Genomic DNA, 23,195 nt, shown 5'->3' on the forward strand with positions numbered 1-23,195 from the left:
CTCTTCCTACAAAACCCAAATTGTCACAGGTTCATGCCAAACACTAGTGTTGATGTAGGTGTTATTATTCTATCCCCTTCATTACTCATCCCCTTACATCTACCATCAAAAGCCTAACTTAATGCTGGTGCAGGCATTAGTTTCTCTACTGTTCACTTTTCAGTTACTGTTCCCCTTTCATTTACCACAAAGAATTATTTGTTTCCCCTAAAATCTCCTAGGACTTAAAAATATTACTTTTTTCAATTACCTTAAACGTCGGTGACTAGTGTTTTAAGTTGGCTCTCCTCCTGTTTCTTTCCTTCCTCTTCTCCCTTTCCTTTCCTTCCTTCCTTCCTTCCTTCCTTCCTTCACTTTCCTCATTCTTCGTCGTCTTCCTTCTTCGTCCTCCTCCCTCCCTTCTCTTCCTTTTTTCTCCCTCCCTTCTCCTCCCTCCAGGCATACACACTGTGGGAGGAGTGTCTATGGAGGGTGGCTTGAGGGTGGTGGGCACACTGAATGGCCTCTCTATACCAAGGGATGTGTATCTGAGGAGCTCCAATGAGACTGTCAACCGGCCTGTTACCTTCAACTCCCTCCAAGCCAGCAGTGTGCAGGTTCTGAGCAGGCTGGGAGATGTCAGGGTGAGTTTTCTTGTTTTATTAACCCCTTTAGAATTGACATGTTTCTGTATTCATTCTGGTAACTAGTGATTTTCTACAGCTTCAGAAACTTTTGTAGGGGATTAAAATAAGGTTTACTTTAGTCATTGATCTTCTGACCTCCATAGACCCTTCTAAATTGTGAACAAATCTAAAGGTGAAAATGTCTTGGTATTGAAGGGGGTTAAACTGTCCATTCTTATTAGTCGTGTGTGAACTCTTTTGGTTTAAGATAACTTGGTTGTTTTTTTCCTTGGTTAAAAAAAATCTCGTCCATGTCCTAGTGGAGCCCTGCATATAGGTCTAGAATCACTCGGCCGTTTCTTTTTTCTCCAAACTATTCTGAACTTGTATAAAATTGCTTGGTTAAAAGATAAAATTGTCCTTGTCTCTTACTAGTGCAACATACTCGCTCAGTCTAAAATTGCATGCCAAAATTACATATCAATTTTTTTCCCCTCAAAACTTTTTCAAACTAAACTGAAATTCCCTACTTAAAAAATAAATGTCCTCTTGTTAGTCAAAAACCATTTTAACTTCCTCCAAACTATTCTTAGCTTCCTAACTAATTCCAAACTAATTTTCTTAATTCCAAACTATTCTTAACTTCCTCAATTATTCTTACCTTCCTCCAATCTATCTAACCCCAACTATTAATTCCTCCAAACTATTCTCTAATACTTCATTAAAAAAAAATTGCTATCGCCATCACTACCTTCACTGCACAGGTGTTGAACGGAGAGCTGGACGTGTTATTGGTGCATGGCGACCAGCAGGTGTCTGGGAGGAAGGTGTTTACAGAGATGGTGCTGCTGGGACACTCCTCCGTCTCCCTCACTGTGTCCGGCCACAGACTGCGCGACCTCGAGAAGAACACCCTCATACAGGACCTACTGGTGGCCCTGCAGAGTATGTGGGGAGAGAGAGATGGAGAGATAGATACAGAGAGGGGCAGACTAGTATTGGGAGAGATGTTGGGTATGGGAGAGGTGGACTAGTATTGGGAGTGATTGTTGAGTGGGGTAGAGAGGGAGAGTAATTGGACACCCCAAACTGAGAGGAGTGAGTGAGAGGCCAGACTGGAGATAGTGAAGAAAGAGAAATTGTGTTAGTAGTTAATGAGGAGGATGTGGTGTGTGCTGGCGAGCGGTGTTTCTCTGCCTGATATGTGTGGAGTGGTGTTCCCTGCGTGGTGTGCTATGGTGTTTCCTTGTGGTGTGTTTGGAAGGGGTTGTGAGCAATGTTTCCCCGTAGTGTGTGGTGTTGGCAGGTGGAAAGGGTTGTGAGTGGTTCCCTGTGTGGTGTGTGATGGTGTTGGCAGGTGGAAGGGATGGTGAGCGATGTTTCTCTTTGGTGCGTGATGTGATGGTGTTTGGCAGGTGGAAGGGGTTGAGTGGTTCCCTGTGTGGTGTGTGATGGTGTTGGCAAGTGGAAGGGGTTGAGTGGTTTCCCTGTGTGGTGTGTGACGTGATGGTGTTTGGCAGGTGGAAGGTCCATCATGGGTGAGGTGCGGTTTGAGGGACGGGTGGACGTGGTGGATGCTGTACTAGGCGGCGCTAATGTCACTCACATGTTCCTGTTTGGCCTGCCTCTCCACACCACCTCCATCCCTGCCACCTTTGTGTTTGAGGGCCCTGTCAGGGTAAGTTAAGTATAGAGCAGTGGAGCCTTGAACTTGAGAGAAATAAGCCTTTAGTATTTGTTTTCTTGGATATAGGTAAGTGTTTAATAATTGGGGTTTTCTTGGTTAAGTGTAATAATTGTGGTGGTCTTGGATGTGCAAGATTTGTGCCTCTAGACAGGATTAAAAAGTATTAAATAATCCTCAAATTAAATCTTCAAGGGAGCCCCCTTCCAAGGAAGTAACTTGACCTGTTGCTAGATGTCATAGTGGGGTTCGAATCGATGCCCCACAACCTACCACCATCTTGGCAGAATGCGGCGCCTTGATCCGTGTGACCACTAAGGACACTCGGACAGGAGAGAAACCCTTAAAATTTGTGCTGGGAAATTTGCTTCTCATCTTCCACTATCTTGTTTAAAGTCTAGATAACCTGATAGGAGTAAATGTGACAGATTTGTGGTTCTCTTGAGTCTGTTCTGTCTTGAACTTACCATTCAAATTTACTTTTCTTAGATAAATGTGAGATTTATGGTTTCATTTCTGAAGCCTTGATAACTTGATGAAAGAGTGAAATGTGAAATAGGTTTGGAAGAGATGCAGTCTTGTTCTGAAGCCTTCATAACTTCATAGATAAAACATGACAAATTGGTCTTTCCACACACACCTGTTCTGAAGCCTTGATAACTGATGTAGATAAAACATGACTTTGGTCTTCTCTTCTACGTGCTCTTGTTCTGGAGCCTTAACTTGGTAGGAAAAAAACGGTAAATTTGTGGTCCTCTTCTACATTGTTTGTTCTTAAGCCTTGGTAACTTGATGGGAGAAACTTTAAATCTTATTTTTCTCATCTAACGTTTTCAGAGGATGTCACGCTGTTTTTTACAAATAACACTAACGATGTATTGTACGTGTACAATGTTTGGAAACGGGCTATTCACCCCTTGTGCTAATTTTTGACGAACTTGAATTGTCTAAAGTTAATACTTAAGGTACTTTACTTAGAACATCATGACCATATCCAGCTGGGGGAAGTCATGGCCAGACTTAGCTGACAACCATCAAAACAACGTTCTGTAAAAGCCCCGCCTTCCTGATCCTCCTTCCTCCATATACTCCATTCATGTTGTATGGGAATGTATTTTCCCCTATTTGTCAAATTGTCTTTTTCAATACTGACGCATTATATGTACTGAATGAGCACTTAAGAGGGTAATGTGAAAAAGTAAATGAAAACATAACTTCCCAACTCAGGTAACACCCTGCAGTATGTCCCCCAACCTATCACCCCATCTTTCCTCTCTCCCACCCCCCCCCCACTCAGCAGTTATCACTGTCCTCCTCTTCCCTCCTCCCCCTCTCACCTTTCCCCCTTCTTCCTCCCTCCCCCTATTACACCCACTATCACTGTCCCCCCTCTTCCTTTCCCTCTCACCTTTCCCCAACCCTCTTACTTAGTGCTCATTCAGTACATGTACATGTCGGTATTGAAAAAAGACAATTTGACAAATAGGGGAAATACATTCCCATACAACATGGAGTATATGGAGGAAGGAGGAAGGGGGGGGGTCAGGAAGGCGGGGCTTGAACAGAACATGGTTTCAATGGTTGCCATTTAAGTCCGGCCATGACTTCCACAAGCTGGATATGGTCATGATGCTTATACAGAACGTGGTTTCGATGGTTGTCAGCTAAGTCCGGCCATGACTTCCACAAGCTGGATATGGTCATGATGTTCTAAGTACCTTAAGTATTATTTTTAGATGATTCAGCTTAATGTCAAAAATTAGCACGAAGGGGTGAATATCCCGTTTCCAAAACATTATACCCGTACAATCCATCGTCATAGTTTCTTGTAAAAACTGCGTCGCACAGCTTCTGAAAACGTTAGTAGACTGCATCTGTCTCTGAATCTGTCTCGAAGTGTAATTTGTTAGGAGGAAGAAATCTGGCAACTTGTGGTTCTCTTCTACCCTTTGTCTGCTCTTGATAACTTGATGGAAGAAATAAACCTTTAAAATTTACACTTCCTGTCTAGTGTATATTATAATTTCTCTGCCTTACAGATTGTAGGGGACACTCGTGTCACAAACCACCTCAACGGCAAACGTGTGGACTTGTATGCCCTGCTGGCCGGCACACACACTTTCACTCGCCAGGTTACCTTCACTTCAGACCTGGTGAGTAGTAGTGGTGGTGGTGGTGTGCTTGTTTTTCCCCTGTTCCCTTTGTGTGTTTGGGGACAGTAATGTGCAGTCTTGACCAGTTTCCTTGCCTTGCATGTGTCAAGTGTGCAGTGGTTTGGCAATGTAGTGTTGGTGTCCACCATCCCGCAGGTTGCTGAGGGCCATGTGCACGTCGCCACCACAGTGAATGGCATCAACCTTCAGGAGCTGCACCGCGTCCTGGCACTGCTCAGCTCAACAGTGACCGTGACCAACCTACATGATATCACTCTGCACAGCCCCTCTTTCCGTGGCGGCCTGGAGGTGCGGCGCGGCGGTTCTGTGGTGGTGGCCGGCTTGGACCTGCAGGATGTGGTGATGAGGGACACTGATGCCATTATTACTGGTGAGGGTGGTGGTGGTGGTGGTTTCTTGTTCATTCTTGTTCTTCCTTGTTCTGTTTTCTTGTTCTTGCTCAATAGTGGTAGTGGGGTTTTTTAGTCTGATTTTTTAGTCTTATCTTTATCTTTTTATCTTTGTACATTTTATTATAATTGTTTTTAATTCTTTGTGCTTGGTCTTATCAGTGATTGTGTGTGGTACATGATATGGAAGGGGATGGAGTGGGTGGTTAGTTGTACAGTAGAATATTTTGGCCTCTTGGAACTACTTTTGTTTGGGTAGTGTAGTGCATTTTGGAGTTTATAAACATTGGAGATGGAGAAATTTTTCATATTTGCTAGCCATTTATTGAAACTTGGTGGCTTGAACCACTTGGTTTCCTTCCCTCCCCTCATCCTTTTCTTCCCTCCTTTTCTTATCCTCCCTTTCTTTTTTATATCCTCCCCAGGGCTGAAGACCATGCCAGCAGTCCAGGTGGCAACAGCAGCAGCAGGGCACGTGGAGGTGTTGCCAGGTGGACGTGTGGATGGTGTGGTGCTGGAGGACCTGTTCTTCGCCAACTCTCTCAGGAAGACTGGTAAGACAGGTTTATCTTAAATAATGCATGAAGACCACCCTTGGAATGCCTTTCAAGTAAAACAGAATGCCTTAAAGACCCTCCTTGGAATGCCTTCATTAATGCACTGAGAATGCCTTCAGTAAAAAGACCCCTCCTTGGAATATGCCTCCAAGTAAGATCCCCTTGGAATGTCTTGGATAACACGGTAAGCCCCAAACAATGCAGTTTAATGCTTTATCCACCTCTACTTGGCACTGTAATCTTGGCACTACTGATTCCCTTTGCATCCTTTCCAGCACAAGGCACGCAGCAGATAGTGGGTGGGTCCCTGGGTGTGGTCGTGGCGGCATCGGTCACCGGCACACAGCTGGGCGCCTTTGAGAGGAGTGTGGTGTATCGTGACACTGCCTCAGAGCGTCTGGGTGGCTCGCTGCGCTTCAATGGCCAAGTCACCATCCAGGACCTCTCCTTCAGTATGTGGTGTTTGGTGGCACACTTCCTGCTTGTTCACACTGTTGTACATCCCCCCCCCTTTTTCTTCCTTTCCTATTCATCTGCTCTTGTTTTTTTGCCTGTTCATTTGTTCTGTTCATGTTCTTTTGTCTGTTCATCTGTTCTTAGCTTCTCCTTTGTTCATCCTTCTGTTCTTGACTTCCTTGTTTGTTGATCCCTCTATTTTTCACCCATCTGTTCATCCCTTTGTTCTCCCTTTCATGTTCATCTGTTTATCCTTTTGTTACCATTATTTACCCTCTTCTATTAATGTCCTTTAGTATTATGCTTACCTCTGTTCTCCATATTTTCCTATTCATCTTTAACTCTTGTCTGTTCACCTTTCTTTTCTTCAATCTTTTCTCCATTTCATCTGTCTTTCACCCTCTCCTATTCATCCCTTTATTCTTCACCCAATCCTGTTCATGAATAAAGCTAAAATTCTATCCTGCAGCCTTTCCTTAATCTTTACCTTTACTATACCTCTTGTCCTAACCAGTTCAAATTTTTATTATTACTTACCTCTATACCTTGCAACACCACCTATCCTGACCAGTACAGATTTTATCCTTACTACTGTCTATCATGACCAGTACAAATATCCTTACTACACCACCCATCCTGACCAGTACAATGACTATCCTTATTTTACTACTGCCTATCCTAATCAGTACAGTGACCCTCCACACACCACAGGGACCTTCGATGGGTGTCTGCCGAGGAATACAAGAGTGCCTGGCTACTGCGAACAGGGGACCAGGTGCTGACAGGCCTGAACACTATCGAGACCCTGGATGTCCTGGACCTCACCTTCAATGGCAGGATTCTTCAGGGTGTGGACTTTGAGCGCCTGGTGAAGAATACAGCAAAGGTTGATGAGGTGACTTTGCTGCACCAAGTGACCTTTGGTGAGTGGTGGCATGGTGTGCAGGAGATGAAAGGAGGGGGTGGTGTTATGGTGAGTGCAGGAAATGAAAGGAGGGGCTGGTGTTGAGTGAGGAAAGGTGGTGGTGGTGCTATGGTCTTGCAGCCTTTGGTGAGTGTGAGGTGGTGTTATGGAAGAGTGCTTAAGAGGAAACAAGGTGGTGGTAAGTGATGTGTTGTGATGGAGTGAGAGGAAAGGTGAAGATAAGTATGGAAATGGTTGAAGGTAGGAAAATGGTGTGAAGGGAGTGTGGTGCAAGAGAAAAGGCAATGGAGATTGCATGGGAAGATGCAGTGACAGTAGGAAGAGGAAAAATTGAGACAGTGTGGTGTTGGATGTAGTGGTGTTTAGTGGTGGTGGTGATATGTTGTGGTTATCCGTTTCATGTTTTGTGGAGTGCAAGAGGGGAAAAGGTTAAGATGGCATTTTGTTTTCTATTGTGGTGTGTGGTGTTCTGGAGGAGTGCAAAAGAGGGAGAGGTGAAGATGGCATAGTAAAAGTTGAAGGCAGGAGGATGTATCTACAAATATTGCTTGTCCTCCTTCCAGGCCAGCTTCTCTCTAACGGGCAGGTTGTGGTGAACGGCACTGTGCAGGGAATAAAGCTGAGCCAGGAAGCCGTCACTACCTCAGCCTCGGCCATCACGGTGAGTGGCAGGCAGTGTCTAAGTTAGCCATAGTTGTAAGTCACTATTTTTCATCCATCTATCAACACTTTCTACTTCATTGCTCTCTTCCTTCCTTTTTTTTTCCTCTGCCTTTTTCTTTTTTCCCTCATTTTCTTTTCCTTTTATTTCCTTTTTTTGCATTCCTAAATTCCTTTTTTCCTAACTTCCCTCCCTTGCAAGTCGCACGGCTTCCCTACCTCATAGGTCATCCACACACCATCTTTACAGCATTCTCCTTTCATCTCTATCTATCCACACGGCCTCTGCCTCACAGCTGCTATCCCCCACACCCTCCCTGCCTCTTCACACAGCCTTCCAACTTCACAAATCCTCCAGTCCCCACAGCATCATCCTTTTGTCTACCTATCAACACAGCCTCTACATTACAGCTGCTCTCCCCCAAGTCATCCACACAGTCAACACCACCTCTTCACAGCCTCCTCCTCTCCTCTACTATCCACACACCTTTCCTACATCTCAAGCCCGAAAAAAGAAATGGTTGATAAATTAAAGGTTGGAGGTTATATATATATGAAGTATTCACAGATGAAACGCAATTTAATCGACGGGTGTTACCTGTGACAAGATGGATGCAAGAAATTATAGTAACAGAGTGGTCGATATTTTACAAGAGGGATGGATGGGTTGATTGTGTATACCTAGACTTAAAAAAGCATTTGATAAAAGTACTACACAACAGATTGATGTGGAAGTTAAGTAGTATTGGAGGAATAAGGGGAAATCTGACGGAGTGGATGAGAAATCCTTTGACAGGTAGAGAAATGAGGACGGTAGTGAAGGGAGTGAAGTCAGAGTGGAGGAAGGTAACCAGTGGAGCTCCCCAAGGTTCGGTGCTTGGTCCCATCATGTTCCTGATCTATATAAATGACATGGCAGAGGGAGTGAGGAGTTGTATGAATATGTTTGCAGATGATGCAAAGATTATGAGGAGAGTGAGGAATATGCATGACTGTAATATACTGCAGAAGGACTTGGACAAAATATATGAATGGAGCAGGACGTGGCAAATGGAATTCAATACCAACAAAAGCTGTGTAATGAGAATGGGTAGAAGTAAATATAGACCATATAAAGACTACCAGCTGGGGGGGAAGACTGTAATTGAAGTCAGTGAAGAAAAAGACTTGGGAGTGACTGTACAGAGTAATCTGTCTCCAGAAAAGCACATTAATAGAATATTTGGAAAAATGTACAGCATGCTCCAAAGTATAGGATGGGCATTTAATTACCTGGATGGGAACATGATAAAGAAAATATTGACCACCCTGATTAGGCCACAGTTGGAATATGCATCAGTAATTTGGTCACCATAAATGAAGAAACTTGTGAAGAAGCTGGAAGGAGTACAGAGGTTAGCAAAAAGAACGATACCAGACTTTAAGGAGGTACCGTATGAGGAGAGGTTAAATAGGCTGGAATTAAGCATGTTGGAAGAAAGAAGAGTCAGAGGGGATATGATAACAATGTTCAAAATAGTACATGGGATGGACATATTGGATAGGGAGAACCTGATCAAGATGGCATCCAGTAATTACCTAAGAGGACACCCAAAGAAAATACTCAAAGATTCCTGCACGAGCGACATCAAGAAGTACAGCCTCCCGTATCGGAGCATTGATGCATGGAACAAATTGAGCGTGGATGTGGTGTGTGCGGCAAGTGTCGGTCAAATGAAGGAAAAATTGGGACAAGTGTGGACTAAGACAGGACATGGAGAGCTATGGCTTGGGCCCTGTAATCACAAATAGGAAAATACACAGCCTTTCTATCTACACACTGCCTCTTCACAGCCTTCTCCTACTCTGACCACTTCTTCCCACAGATCACTGGCAGCAAGGTCTTCCAGGATAAGGTTCACTACAGGGAGGAGTTCTCCATAGAGCAGCAAGCCATTGTCACATCAGGAGGCAACGACCAGACTGCCCTTGCTGTAGACATTGAAGAGCTGTGTGCTGCTATCCTCAGTGTGCCGGCAGCTTCCACACGCATCAGGAGGTGGATCATACAAGGTGTGTGGAGGGTGTTCTATTGTGGTGAGATGGTGTGGTAGTCTGACAGTTGTACAGGGTTTGAGTTTCCGTTTGTTGTTTTTGCTTTATTTTCCTTCAGGTAGTGCAAGGTTTGAGTAGCAGATTGTGAAGGTGGTGTGGTTCTCTGGTGCTCTGGTGTTGTGGTGGTTTAAGTTTCAAGGCATAAATATTCTTCAGGTAGTGCAAGGTTTGAGTAACGGATAAAGGGTGTTGTGGTTCTATAGTGTTTGTGGTGATAGTTTTGGTTGTAGTTTCATTGTGGTCTGCTTTGGTGATGGTTTAGCAGTTTCAAGGCATAATTTTTCTTGAGGTACTGCAAGGTTTAAGTAGCAGATTGTGAAGGGTGTTGTGATTCTCTGGTGTTGTGATGCATATTTATGGTGAGATTTAGCAGTTTCAAGGCATAATTTTTCTTTGGGTAGTGCAAGGTTAAAGTCTCAGATTGTGAAGGGTGTTGTGATTCTCTGGTGTTTATGGGGATAGTTTGTTGTTGTTTCATTTTGGTCTGTGTTGCTTGTCCAGATTCTTGAGGCAGTTGTAGTTTAATCTTCCTCTACATTTATTCACCTTCACTTTCCATCCGGCAGTTGGTTTCATTTTGCTCTACATTTTCAAGATTCAGGTAGTTGTAGTTCAATCTAACATATTGCTTCACTCAATTGCTTGTTTCCATATTTCTTCAGGCAGTTGTTGCTTCATTTTTCTTCAGGCTTCATTTTTCTTCAGGTAGTTGTTTAATCTTCCATAAATTGCTTGTCAATTGCTTCAGTTTCTTCATTTTCTTTAATTTTTCTAAAGGCAGTTGTAGTTTGATCTTCATAAATTGCCTCGGTCAATTGCTTCAGTCGCTTCATGTTTGTCTACAATGCTTGTCGTGTTCAGGTAGTTCATCTTCCTCCTGTATTGCTTGTCACTTTATTTTTCTCTACGTTGCTTGTCATTTTCTTCAGGCAGTTGCTTGTCATTTTCTTCAGGCAGTTGTAGTTTAATCTTCCTATACATTTCTTCACCTTCGTGTTCCTTCAGTTTCATTTCTCTACGTTTCTTGACCTTGTTCCTTCAGGAGATGCAAGGTTTGAGCAGCAGGTGAGGGTGTTGGACTCCTTCAATGGTGAGGCAGTGGCTACACTGGACTCCACGTTCTGGCTCACCCACATCCCCACCAGGATCTCTGCCGTGGCATTCCTCGCCCACGTGGAAGCCCAGGGCAGCTTCAATGTGGATGTGGCGGTGAGTACTGGTGGACTATGGAGCTTGAATAGGGTTGCAGTGTGAAATTTGAAGGTTTATGGTTTTAGAATTGGTTTTTGCCTTGATTTGTGTAAGCTTGAATAACCAGGGTGTTTAAAGTTTGGATGTGTGAAATTTGAGTGTAATGGTTTGCAATTTTGTAAGCTTGAGTAACCAGTGATTAAGTGGCAAGTTGGTGTGAAATTTGAAGGTTTATGGTATTTTAGTTGGTCTTGTTTTGTGTACCTTGAATAACCAGTGCTTAGTGATCATGAGTGGATGTGATGGTGAGTGTTTGACTCTAGGGCTTGAATAGGGTTGCAGTATGTGAGATTAGAAGGTTAATAGTTCTCAAATTGCTAGCTCTTTTTTGTGAAAGTTTGAATAATCGGAATGAATAACGGACCAGAATGAATAACTGAGGTAACTTGAATAGCTGGGAGGTGATAATGAAGTCTTGATAACTGGGAGGTAGTGATCAAGCCCTGAATAACTGAGGTAACTTCATTAGCTGGGAGGTGATAATGAAGTCCTAAATAACTGGGAGGTAGTGATTGAACCCTAGTGATTGAGCCCTGAAGTAACGTAACTTGAATAACGTTCGGATAGTGATGGAGACCGGATAACTGAGAGGTATTGGCGAGTCTGTAAATGACTGGTCAGTTAACAGTGAACCAAAATGACTCCTCTACACAGGGCAAGACCAATGGACAGAGCCTGGAGGAAGTGTGGAACCAGCTGCTGAAGAGAACCTGTGAGGCGCAGACAGTTTCCGGCCAGCTCACTGTGCACACCTTGACAGTGGACCATCTTTCCACACCAGCGCTTACCAATCCCAACGACGACCTGCGTGTTGCAGACCTGCTTAATATCCTGCTGGTGGATGGCGATCAGGTCATCACTGGCATGCTGAACTTCACCAGTGTGGAGGCGCAGCGTGAGTGTGCTGGTGTGGGTGTCGGAATAGAGCAAAAATAGAGTAGTTGCTCATGACTAAAGAACCGTGTAGAATCGTAGTAAAATGGAATATATAGTACTAGATATAGAACCATTGTCAATTATAGAACCATTCCATCAAAAATAGAATTGAATTGTACTAAAACGGTCAAAAGTAGAATCATTGTAAAAATTTAATCTTGCTAGTAAAAATTGTCTTGCTAGAGCAGTCAAAAGCAGTCATGGTAAAAATTGTCATAACTTACTCCCACCATTCGTATTACGTTCATATTACATCAAATATAATTGTAGCATTAAAATAGAACCATGTAAAAATATCATAAAATTAAATAGTATAGAATCAAAGGAAAATAGAACTTAAAATCATAGTAAAAGTATAGAACCATTATCTTGATTTCTAAACAATTGATATTTAAAAAAAAAACTGCATGAAAGTATCCACATCAAAAAGGAACCAAGACAATTACATCACAAAATATCATTTGTATCAATGTCAAAAGTAGAACCATTACACACAAATGAACCATAGCATCAAAAATAGAACCAATTAACTGAGCCACACCCAAACATGTCCAAAATAGAACCATAGCATCAAAAATAAAACAAAACCGAGCCACACCCAATCATGTCCAAGCACCCACAATGCATTGCCCAAATTCCAACACCACCACACCTTTCAACAAATCTGCAAACCTTACTCCACCAGGTCTTTTTTGCAGCCAGGCTGCAAACATTAATCCACTATGTAGGTTTTTTCTTTGCCAGTCGGCAAATATTAATCTACCCCTGTTGCTCCTTGGACAGACGTGGTGCTGGAGGGAACCATTAACGGGCTGCAGGTGAACAGTGATTTTGTGGTGCAGGGTCGGCAGGCGGTGATCAGTGGCAGGAAGACCTTTGCTCACCTCACCATTCTCGGGAACTTGTCCATGGTGGAGGGTGGTACAGTGCAGGTATGTAGTGTTGGTGTGCTAGGTTTGAGGGGGTCTGGTGTGGGTGTTGGACTAGGTTTAAGGTAGTGTGTGCAGTGCAGTGGTTGGTGTGGTGCTGGGTGGAAGAGCCTCTGACACACCACTGCGGCTCGGTGTCTTTGAACCAAGATACCTATAAAACCTCCACTTTAAATTTACCCACATTGTTTCACCTCCACATTCTGTTGGCCAGGGTGTGGATGTGTCAGAGCTGAGCAGGCTGGCAGCAAGGAAGACAGGCCAGGGACAGGTCATCGTAGTGCCGGGCCTAACTACACTGCAGAGTCTTAACTATGTTGGCTCTAACTTCCTGTGAGTATGAAAGGCTGGCTGGCTGGCTGGCTGGCTTGTTTGTATTCAGTTGCATTGCACTAGGTTGTCTTGTTTTCCTTGCTTGTGAATTGGAAGTGAAATGCTTCTTGATTTTGATCGGTCTGTTTCTGGCTGCGTATTCCTGTCTCTTGTTTCACTATCCGTTTTCCTGGCTTCTGCCTGCATATCCTCGTCTCGAGCGGTTTCACCGTCTCCATCACCAAATGACTGTTCTTGGGTCCTGTGGTGTCAGGGTGGAGGGTCGGGTGGATGGCGTAGTGCTGCGGCGGGACACGGTGCTCCTGCGGACTGTAGAGCAGGTGATGAGTGGCACTTTGGAGGTGACCGCTGGGGATGCACGGCTGCCAGCGGTGGTGGCGCCTCTCCTGGTGGTGCTGGATAACCGTTTCAATGGTGTGGAGTTTGATCGCCTGCAGAACATGACTGTAAGTGTTTGTTTTTCGTGTTTTCCTTCCTATTTACGTTATGATTTTTTTCCCTCTTATGGTTTAATCTTGTAGATGCTGGTTCCTGTAGTGGGTTGTTCTGTTACATCCCATTTATCTTCAGGTCCGAATGGACAGACGGGTGGTCATCCAGAACAACGTGGTGTTCCAAGGAATGTGTCGCTTCACCAGCCTGGCCATACGGAGTCAGCTGGTCAATGGCGTGCACCTCAGGGAGCTGGCCGAACTTATTAATGCAGACTACCTCCTCAACCTTGGCAATCACTTGGGGGCCGTGCTGCACGCTGCCCGCTCCACCAGGGAGGTCATGGCAGGTGTGTGCTGTGATGCTGGGTGTTGCAGGAGTGTTTGTTACAGCTTCAATGTTAAATGAGTAATGGTGGGATGACAGAAACGATGGGATGACTTAGTTTAGGTTAGTCGTAAACCAGTGAGTGTACAGTTATGAAAGAAATGGTGGAAAAGATCATTAGGTTTGGCATACATCAATGATTGTTTTGAGTGCGTGTTTGCAGTGAAGGGAGCGGAGATCTGGTACTACGAGGAGTTGCCCTTCCAGAAACTGTCCAAACTGATAGCAGTGACGTGAGTACTTGTAGGAGGCTGCCTGTGTCATAAGTTTGATGGGTGAGAGCTGGGGAGAATCAGTGGATGGGGATGTTCACGTGTGAGGTGTTATCCAGGAATTCTATAAAGTGTTTCCCATTCAGCCTGAGGAGTGACACGCTGGTGTTTGGTGTGCACGACTCCCTGGTGGGCATTGACATGACCAACGATGCAGTGTACACCTACAGGATGGATGTGCCCTTCCCTGCACTTTGTGAGTGTTCACTGTGCATGCTGCTTGGGTATCAATAAACAAGGGTATATTAACCTTTGTCCTGATGACTCAAAACTTGTTCCTTCAGACCCGGCTGTGAAGGTATTGGAGCCCATTGCTGTGGCAGGCCTGGGTAGTGGCCTGCTGGCCACTTGTGGCAGGCTGGCCATGGATGCCACACCTGCAGGCACACACCAGCTTCCAAACTTCCAAGTGGTAAGTCCATTACCTGGCACAGTCAAGGTGGTTTGTGGTGCAGTTTGTCTTGCTTGTTTTTTTTTCATTTAGTGTTGAATATGATGTCCTTGTGCATCATTGACAGCATTGAGGTGGTGTCTTCCCGACAGATCCACCTGCAGGGTGGCACTGGTACCGGTTATGGACACATCTACTCCCTGGAGGCCAATGGTGGAGTGTTGGCTGCCTTTGAGACTAGGGAGTGCAGGGACTTGGTGGTGAGTCTCCCCTTGGTGTCACTGTCATGGTTTGTCAATCTCTACCTGCCAATGTTTGTTGGTAAGTCTTTTGATATTTACTGAACCTCCTTGATTTCGAATTTTTCATTTGCTTGTTTGTGCCTCAGAGCTTCCAGCTGCAGGACGGCAGAGTGTGTGTGGCTGTGCTGAACTACCGCGCGCCAACCATCATTTTGTGCGGCACTGCCTCCACTGGCTTCCACCTGTTGACCCGCCTGGACACCACCCGTGCCACCAAGGTGAGGCAGAGCTGCTGGCCAGGACCAGTCTGACTTGGCTGAAAAAAAAAAAATGGTCATTTTATGTATTATTGGTGTTTGGAGAGTTTGAACAGCATTTGGTGTTAGGCACTTGGTAACTGCTGGAGTCCGTTAGGTTAGCGTGTTGTAACATATACGTATGCGTGTTGTGCCCCAAAATGAGTGGGTTGTCCTGCTGCAGGGTGTGTGGGTCAGCTTCCAGGGTGCTGAGTACCTGTTGGTGGGTCAGGAGCCCAGCCAGACTGAAGCAGGTGTGCTGGCGCTGTATAAGTACGACCACTCCCTCAGCAGGATGGTTCTGGTGAGAGGCACTGGTGTTGTGGTGGTGCTTTAATGCAGTATTGCAGGCTAATGAATGTAATGAAAACTGACAGAAGGAACAGCAATAGTGTTTGACCTCAAAATGTGTTGACAGGTGAGTGAAGCGCACGAGCCTGTATCATCGCACGTGGTAGCCACCGTGTTGGGCGACGCCATCTTGGTGGCAGTGACGGGCAAACGAACCCCACTGTGTGACACCTTCGTGGAGGTGTACCTCACCAACACCACTGACATCGGCCACAACCTGCAGGTGAGGCATGGCAAAGCAAGGAGAGGTCAAAAAGTTGGTACAATGCTCGCTTGCCTCTTACTTTTGTTATTTCTTTAAGCGTTGACAAAAGTCAAGCTCCATTGTCAGTACAGGGCAAAATTGGGAGTAGTGTCCTTGCTAATGTATGGCCTGGTCTCCCTGAGCAGCGGTTGGAGGTGCCAGAGGCAGTGCACAGCAGCTTGCTTCACCTGCACACTGGCGAGGTGGTGCTGATGGTGCAGACCAGACACAGCCTCTATCACTACTACTTGCGTGGCACCAAATTTGTCTTTGTGAGAGAGGTGAGTGACTCGAAACGAATCTTGAGATAAGCAAATGCCTTATTTCTTTAACTCCTAATACCTTCTTTCTGCCCCTCCTATAGATGAACACTGCCTCATCCTTGTGCCCGTGGTCCACCCCATTCCTGGCCGGCGACCCACGGACCCTGCACATCGCATACGCTGGCCTGGGCGCGTACCAAGAGGACTACAAGGGCGCCAAGCTGCTGCCGGTCTCCACCACCATCTACAGGGCAGTCTACCGAGGCCCCTCCTTTGACACCCTCTACAGGGGATCCTCACACCTCTCCTCCTCACTACATGCTCACCCTCCTTCCACATCCTACTCCATCTCGTATGGCTCCACCCCTCACTACAGAAGCTGAGGTGGTTGTGTGAGCGTTTTGTGTTGAGTTGCAGGAAGGGCTCTGTACATAACATTGATTAAACTGTCTGAGAGTGTTATTGTGGTTTCATACTCGATCACGCAGGGTTTGATACTCGGTCACCGTGTAATATTACCATATATTTGACATCAAAATTTTGGAAGTCTTCAACACCTGGTTGCCATATTTGCTGTAGGGATTCGGGACATCCTTGCCAACACTAGATCTAATGTTACATGGAAAACCTATAAATCCCAAGGCCACAAACAACCATTAAGCCAATTTGCTATAAATACATCCTCTCCAACACGTGATATAGTATTGCATGGAAAACCTTGGAACTCCATTTACAAGATCAAGGCCCACAAACAAGCTGCCATTAATCCAAACTAACGCCTGTATGAACACCGGTTAAAGACTGCATGGCATGCGACGTGAGGCGCGTCGTTCCATTACTGGAAGGTTAGCAGGGTGCATCTACACATAAGAACATTTCTTACACTCGTAAGAACGCAAGGAAGGAGGGAAGCTGCAAGAGGCCGCCAGGCCTATACGAGGTAGTCACAGCGTGCTGCATTTAATTAATTCTGTTTCCCATCCATGAATCTAACCTTTTAAATCTCCCTATTGACTCGGCCCTGATTACATGACCACTGAGACCGTTCCACTCAACTACTGTTTGAAAGCCAGTTTCTTAGCATTTCTTAACTAAACCTGAATTTTTCAAGTTTAAACCCGTTATTTTTGGTTCTGTCCGCTACTGATCCTAAGAACTAGTCATGTCCTCTGTTAAAACTTGCACCACTTACCTATCAAGTTTCCTCTTAACCTATACGTCCTTCTAAGGAATGCAGACTTACGTTTTTAGTCTCCTCATAGGGTAAATCCCACATTCCCTGTATGTTTTTAGGCATCCTCCTTTGCACCGACTCGAACAGAGCCATGTCCTTCCTGTAATGTGGGGACCAGAATTGTACCGCATAGTCAAGATGCGCCAAGTATAATTTTGGTATTACTTCAGGACTCCTGCTTTTAACACTAATGAAGAGACCTAATACTCTATTCGCCTTACTTCTGGCCTCGATACATTGCTTCCTTGTACCGAGATCAGAGCTATGACTCCTAGATATTTCTCATACTTGGAACTTCCTAGTGCCACGTTATCTATTGTGTACCTATTGTTTGGATTATCTCAACCCACGCTCAGTACCCTGCACTTGTTAATGTTAACATCTATCTATAATTCTTTCATCCTATCCAAGTCAGCCTGCAAAGCCTTGGTCGGAATCGGACCCAATATTATTAATCTACCTATCTGTGTCGTCCGCAAATTTACTGATATCACTATTAATTCCACTATCCAAGTCGTTGATATTATATAAGTTTGAGCGCCCGAGTGCGGAGCGTGAGCTGGAGATGGATTTACAGCCGTCCTGTTGGCCTAGTCCTATGAAAACCTGGATAATCAAAGAAAAATGGAATGGAGTCGTGCAAAGGCGTTGGTAAATGAGAAGTTGATTCATCACTGGTACAAGTTTATTTATCACCGATACAGGGACAAGGCATACAGCTGGTGAGCAAACCAGAAAAATCAACAGTTGACCTTAATTTCTTTCATCAAGAGCAATGACGATGGCAAATCGGGTTAAGAAGAGTACTACATCCTCTTCACTGCTGGTATGACATCACTGGTGCTGATTGAGAGGATATGCTGCGACTTGAAGGGAGAGCGGACCGGATGTGTGGCGGTGAATGCAATAGGATGGTGAATGGCCCGCGAGGGTGATACTAGTGAGTGTGAATCAAGCCCAAGCTGCCACCCGGTAAACCCTTTCCCCCTTTCCTCCTCCTCTCCTCCATTTAAACCTATAGGAAGGATGATTTCTTAGGACGGTTATTAATGGAAGCTGAAATTTTGGACATTTGAGGAATTTTCAAAAATTCCCCGTCCCGAGACGCAGATTTCTACACGTGCGGGAAAAATCTGGACGTATGGCGCGTTAATTTCATATCGTGTGTGTGTATGGTCTTTTCCTTCTTTTAGTGATGCTTAAAATTAATGGGGTATCTTTTAATGTGTGTGTGTGTGTGTGTGCAGGTACTTTCTCCTCGTTTGCAATTTTTTTTTCTGGCCTTTACATTTTTTTTTTTTTTTACCCTCTTTCAAGGTTTGAGTTTTTACCTTTTTGTCTTTCTGTTTAGCCTTTTCTCCGTTTACTGGGCCGTCTCCTCGTCCTCCTCTTCCATCTTTTCTTTAACTATTCTCTCTCTCTCTCTCTCTCTCTCTCTCTCTCTCTCTCTCTCTCTCTCTCTCTCTCTCTCTCTCTGGTGTAAGATAAGGATTATATATATATATATATATATATATATATATATATAAACGAGGTTTCTTAAAAAGTGTGTGTGTGTGTGTGTGTGTGTGTGTGTGTGTGTGTGTGGAGTCACACCAGAAAAAAATAAATAAATAAAAGTCGCATATATTGGCGGGCAAAAATAGTAACAAAATAAAGACGCACTAATGTGTCCATCAAAATACTTCCGCTGACTTTATTCTTCCACATCACATAAACCACTTCCTTCTGTGGCTGCGATGTCGACAAAATAGGTAAAGCGAATAAGCGAGGCCATAACTCCTACCCAGCTTAAAGAATACGCTCGTGAAAACTTAAAAAATAATAATAATAAATAAATAAAATTATTGTGTTCCCTGCCTTGCTCTTTCTACTTTCTCCTTCTACAGGCTACGAAAGAAACACTAAAGGAAACAGGACATATGAAGCAATATATAAAGCATAAGGAGCTACAAGAAGATGGTCAGTGGTCTAGTGTGGGTCGGGAAGCCTTGTCTTTTGTAACGGCGCTTCCCTGACGATCTTTATTGCTGTTCTTCACTAATGCGTTTTCAATTTTCTAGTTTTTCTTTGTCATTTTCTCTTTTTCCACATTTCACTTAATACTGTTTTCGTTTCTTCGACCATTTCTTCTTTGAGTAAGTTCTCCTATTTTGTCTTCTTCCTTTGTATTAAACCTTTCTTCTTGCACTATTGTATTTCTTTCATTGGCATAAGCTGGGCATTGTAATACGAAGTGAATTAGGTTTTTTAATTCACTGTTACGCGCAAAGCACTTTGTGATGGTTAGTGAAAAGGAAAACGGTAGGACTTTCCAGCTTTATATCGATATCGCTTTGTAGGTCCTGTTCCCTTTAAACAGACCTAGGAAGCGAAGGAAAGGAAAGGAAAGAAGAAAAAAGGTCCATCCTCCTCTTTGTTGTATTTCATTATTAATGCAGCAATAAATGTACCAATCAATCAATCAATCTTTCTTTTGTAGATAATAAAGGGAGGAAATAAGAGTTTGGACAGTAGGTAGAAAAGTTAGTGAAAACGAAAGTAATACCACTTTTCCAGCTTATATATATCGCTTCGTAGGTCCTGTTCCCTTTAAATAGACCTACGAAGCTATATATAAAGCAGGAAAAGTCACAAGAAGAAGAAGAAGAAGAAGAAGAAGAAGATGGGCTGTGGTGGTTGCCAAACATAAACACTGGCGGTGGCTGTCTGGCTGTCTGGTTGAGGCGGGGCGACAAACTATATTCCTTTTCATTATTATTCCTCTGTGAGTACTGCCTTGCCCGGGAGCCTCTGTGTGCCGCTTCCCCTGCTGCTAATGTACCCAACTACCATAGACTCGGTACTATTAAGCCTACAGATAAAGCGATATAGGGAAAAAAGTGACATTTCCGGATGAGTCAGTGTGTGTGTGTGTGTGAGTGTGTTAGTCATGCAAGTACAAGTTAGTGTGTTCGTATTAGCGTGTGTTTAGTGTGCTTCAATATTGAGGTAAGGCTGAAATAGATGTATGTGTGAGTCTTTATGCTAGAGGAGAACTAATCCCTCCACTTGGCGTTATCTTATCTGTGTGTGCGCTGATATGTCTGTCTTGAGGTGTTACTTAACCTTCAGATAAGCTGTGCGAGGCTGCCACACACATTACCGGAAGAGAGAGGAGTGAGTGTGTGAGGGAAAGGACAGACTGGTGGGAGAAGAGTGAGTGTATGAGGGAAAGGACAGACTGGTGGGAGAGAAGTGAGTGTATGAGGGAAAGGACAGACTGGTGGGAGAAGAGTGAGTGTGTGAGGGAAAGGACAGTCTGGTGGGAGAGGAGTGAGTGTGTGAGGGAAAGGACAGTCTGGTGGGAGAGGAGTGAGTGTGTAAGGGTAAAAAAACAAACTGCTGGGAGAGGAATGGGTATGTGAGGGGAAGGAAAGACTGGTGGGAGAGGAGAGGGGTGAGTGTGTGAGGGGAAGGACACAGGACAGACTGGTGGGGAAAGGGCAGGAGCAGTTACATTAGTGTGGGTGTGAGGGGAAGAACAGACTGGTTGGAATGGTGGTTACTGTTACTCTGAGCTCACTGAACGTCACTCACTCACAGAAGAATGAGTGGCCAATGTATCAGTGTCTCCGCCTGTAAATATTAGCTACGTTTACCCTAAATTTAGCTACACGTACAATTGCCTTCGTTATCCAGTATATTTTAGTCTTTAGGCCTCAAACATCCACTGCCTAGATCAGCAGTTCTTAGCCTCCTTATTTCCACACCCCCTCTAGGAGTTTGCCCTTCCCTCCACCCCTCCCTTGTATCTATGATATATAACCTTATATGAAAAGGCGATACTTAAGCATTTTCATAATTTTCTCTCTACCTGACCATGCTTTCATTAACAGAATGATAAATATAAGAGAAATAACTGGTTTTTCAAATTACTGATGCCTCACTAGAGGACCGTGCTCCCCAAGTTAAGAACCACTGGCCTAGATGCTGTCCTTGCCTGGCGCTTTGTTGAGGTGTTATGTGTAGAAGACAATGCGACAGTGTAAATGAGTAAAAGTGGTGTCTAACCTAACACCACAAACTGTATGATATGTTTACTAATTCACCTTTTCTCTTTTCTCTCTTTTCCTTTTATTTACTCATTTCCTTCTGTCCCTCTTAATAATCAACAAAAACAATGCCTATGTGAGTGAAAGATGTCTAGCCTAACACTCCACAAACTCCAAGGTGTGTGTGTACTAATCCACCTCTCCTCTCTTTTGTGCACCTCCGTCAACTTGTACTAGGCAATCATGATGGTGAGTAGAGCTGTTAATCATGTGTAGTGAATGTTGTATTGTCACGCTGCAAATGTCAGAATGAAGTGATTATTCTCTCGGCTTCCTTGATTGAATGCTTCCCGCCGGCTTCACTCACTGTGTCTACCTGCTGGCTCTCTGTTCTTGCTAGTGGTGTGCAACTCATATTAAACTCATTCTCTTTATTTGTTCTTGCTAGTGTTGCAGAATTCTTGTTAACCCTTTCAGTACCATGTTGCATTTCCACATCCATTCTGGTGACTGTTTAGTGATTTTATACTGCTTCGGAAACTTATGTGGGGGATTAAAAGTATAAAGACAGGCCATTAATATTCTGATCTCCGTTGATCCTTCCTAATGAAAATCAAATCGTCTAGTCATATCCCACAAATCACGGTAAAATATGTGTCAGTTCGTGAAGAGGTTAAACTTGTATTGGAACCACAAAGACGCATTTTTTTTTTTTTTTTTTTTTTTTTTTTTTTTTTTCCTCATATTGGAACCACAGACACTATTTTTTTATTTTTTTATACCCTGTGGGCTTTTCAAGGGAATTTCTGGGCTAAAGGGGATACTTTTTGAGGTGCCTCCAATCTCAAAGCCCACCTGCTAGGAAACCCTTGCTCTGAGTGAGGAAGCCCAACCTACACTTGTCATTTCAGTTAGTGTTGTAAAGATTGTATTCAGTTTGTAGTAGAGACATAGAAACACACTCATCCAGTCACTGCTTTTGTAGGATTAATGTTAGACTTGTACTGGGACCTCTTAAAAGGAAACACTCCAGAATACCAACATACATAATGGAAAAACAAACTTAAACCACCAGCAAGACTAATGTAACCTGACCAAACTTAACCTAACCTAACCTAACCTAACAGAATTGAATGTAATCAACGTGCCGCAGAAAAAAACAAGACCGAACCTAATGTAACCTAATTTAACCGAACCCACTTTAACGTAACCTAACCCATGAACTGAACTTAATCAAACTGACGCAGGGGGGAAAAAAAACAGGACTGAATGTAACCTAACCTAACCTAACAGGATCTAACCTACCACAGCCATCCCAAACTTAACCTAACCCTACCCTAACCTTCTAACCAAACTTTAACCTAACAGAACCTACCGAAGCTAACCAAAACTTAACCTAACCTAACCAAACTGCCACAGAAACCCAAGGAGCTAAAGATGACTCGGGACCGCCTGAAGGAGATGCAGGAGAAGAGCCAGGCCAACGGTGTGTCCGAGTCTGTGGTGGTGAGTGTGGAGGGCAGCCAGGACCAGAAGGAGCTCATGGACTTGCTGGAGAAACTTGGCCCTCTGTATGACAAGCTGAAGGTTTGTGGTGGTGGTGGTGGCGGTGGTAGTGGTGGTGGTGGTTGTTGTTTGTTTTCTTTTGTTTTTTTATTCTCTTTCTCCTTTTTTGTCTTTTTTTTTCTTGTTTGTTTGTTGTTGTTCCTTTCTTTCTTTTTTATTTTTTTCTTTCTTTTTCTCCTTCTTCCTTCTTCTTGTTTTTCTTTTTCTTTCTTGTTGTTTATGTTCTTGTTTTTCTTGTTCTTTTTTCATCTTTCTTCTTTCTCAATCTCCTTTTATTCCTCCTCCTCCTCTTCTTTCTTTTTTCTTTTTTTTATTTCTTTGTTTTGTTTTTCTTCACATTCTTGTTCTTTGTTTTTTTTTTTTTCCCTTCTCCTCCTCCTCTTCCTCCTCCTCTTCCTTCTCCTCCCTGCTTCATCTTTCCTTATTCTTAATTCTCATCTTTATTAATTTTCAACCTTTTCCTCTTTCAATCTTTTCCTTCTCCTTTTTC

At 43.9% G+C, this 23,195-nt stretch overlaps 2 protein-coding genes across 8 annotated transcripts in view; both read left to right on the top strand.

Moving 5' to 3' along the window:
- Positions 1-16,331, top strand: part of LOC123514983 — a 34,059-nt gene extending 17,728 nt beyond the window's left edge. Inside the window, exons 20-44 of the mRNA XM_045273289.1 lie at positions 439-623; positions 1,370-1,550; positions 2,126-2,283; positions 4,329-4,442; positions 4,599-4,833; positions 5,278-5,406; positions 5,685-5,868; positions 6,577-6,788; positions 7,354-7,451; positions 9,316-9,502; positions 10,587-10,753; positions 11,450-11,690; positions 12,515-12,663; positions 12,875-12,993; positions 13,247-13,439; positions 13,564-13,774; positions 13,976-14,045; positions 14,171-14,280; positions 14,369-14,496; positions 14,628-14,735; positions 14,864-14,995; positions 15,198-15,317; positions 15,432-15,587; positions 15,755-15,889; positions 15,973-16,331. Coding sequence (XP_045129224.1) covers positions 439-623; positions 1,370-1,550; positions 2,126-2,283; positions 4,329-4,442; positions 4,599-4,833; positions 5,278-5,406; positions 5,685-5,868; positions 6,577-6,788; positions 7,354-7,451; positions 9,316-9,502; positions 10,587-10,753; positions 11,450-11,690; positions 12,515-12,663; positions 12,875-12,993; positions 13,247-13,439; positions 13,564-13,774; positions 13,976-14,045; positions 14,171-14,280; positions 14,369-14,496; positions 14,628-14,735; positions 14,864-14,995; positions 15,198-15,317; positions 15,432-15,587; positions 15,755-15,889; positions 15,973-16,254 — 4,004 coding nt within the window. The 3' untranslated portion in view covers positions 16,255-16,331. The remainder of the gene's footprint in view (positions 1-438; positions 624-1,369; positions 1,551-2,125; positions 2,284-4,328; positions 4,443-4,598; positions 4,834-5,277; positions 5,407-5,684; positions 5,869-6,576; positions 6,789-7,353; positions 7,452-9,315; positions 9,503-10,586; positions 10,754-11,449; positions 11,691-12,514; positions 12,664-12,874; positions 12,994-13,246; positions 13,440-13,563; positions 13,775-13,975; positions 14,046-14,170; positions 14,281-14,368; positions 14,497-14,627; positions 14,736-14,863; positions 14,996-15,197; positions 15,318-15,431; positions 15,588-15,754; positions 15,890-15,972) is intronic.
- Positions 16,332-19,742: 3,411 nt separating this feature from the next.
- Positions 19,743-23,195, top strand: part of LOC123513871 (syntaxin-1A-like) — a 33,760-nt gene continuing 30,307 nt past the window's right edge. For 2 of the 7 annotated variants that reach the window (XM_045271306.1, XM_045271311.1), the window contains exons 1-2: positions 19,909-19,947; positions 22,559-22,726. In XM_045271306.1, coding sequence (XP_045127241.1) covers positions 19,924-19,947; positions 22,559-22,726 — 192 coding nt within the window. In that variant the 5' untranslated portion in view covers positions 19,909-19,923. Of the gene's footprint in view, positions 19,873-19,908; positions 19,948-20,005; positions 20,097-20,245; positions 20,265-20,401; positions 20,421-21,376; positions 21,389-22,558; positions 22,727-23,195 lie in introns of those variants that run through there. The other 5 variants (XM_045271320.1, XM_045271328.1, XM_045271337.1 and 2 more) reach the window with 5 other exon arrangements.

Source organism: Portunus trituberculatus, chromosome 5, assembly GCF_017591435.1.
Source record: "Portunus trituberculatus isolate SZX2019 chromosome 5, ASM1759143v1, whole genome shotgun sequence".
Taxonomy (NCBI): domain Eukaryota; kingdom Metazoa; phylum Arthropoda; class Malacostraca; order Decapoda; family Portunidae; genus Portunus; species Portunus trituberculatus.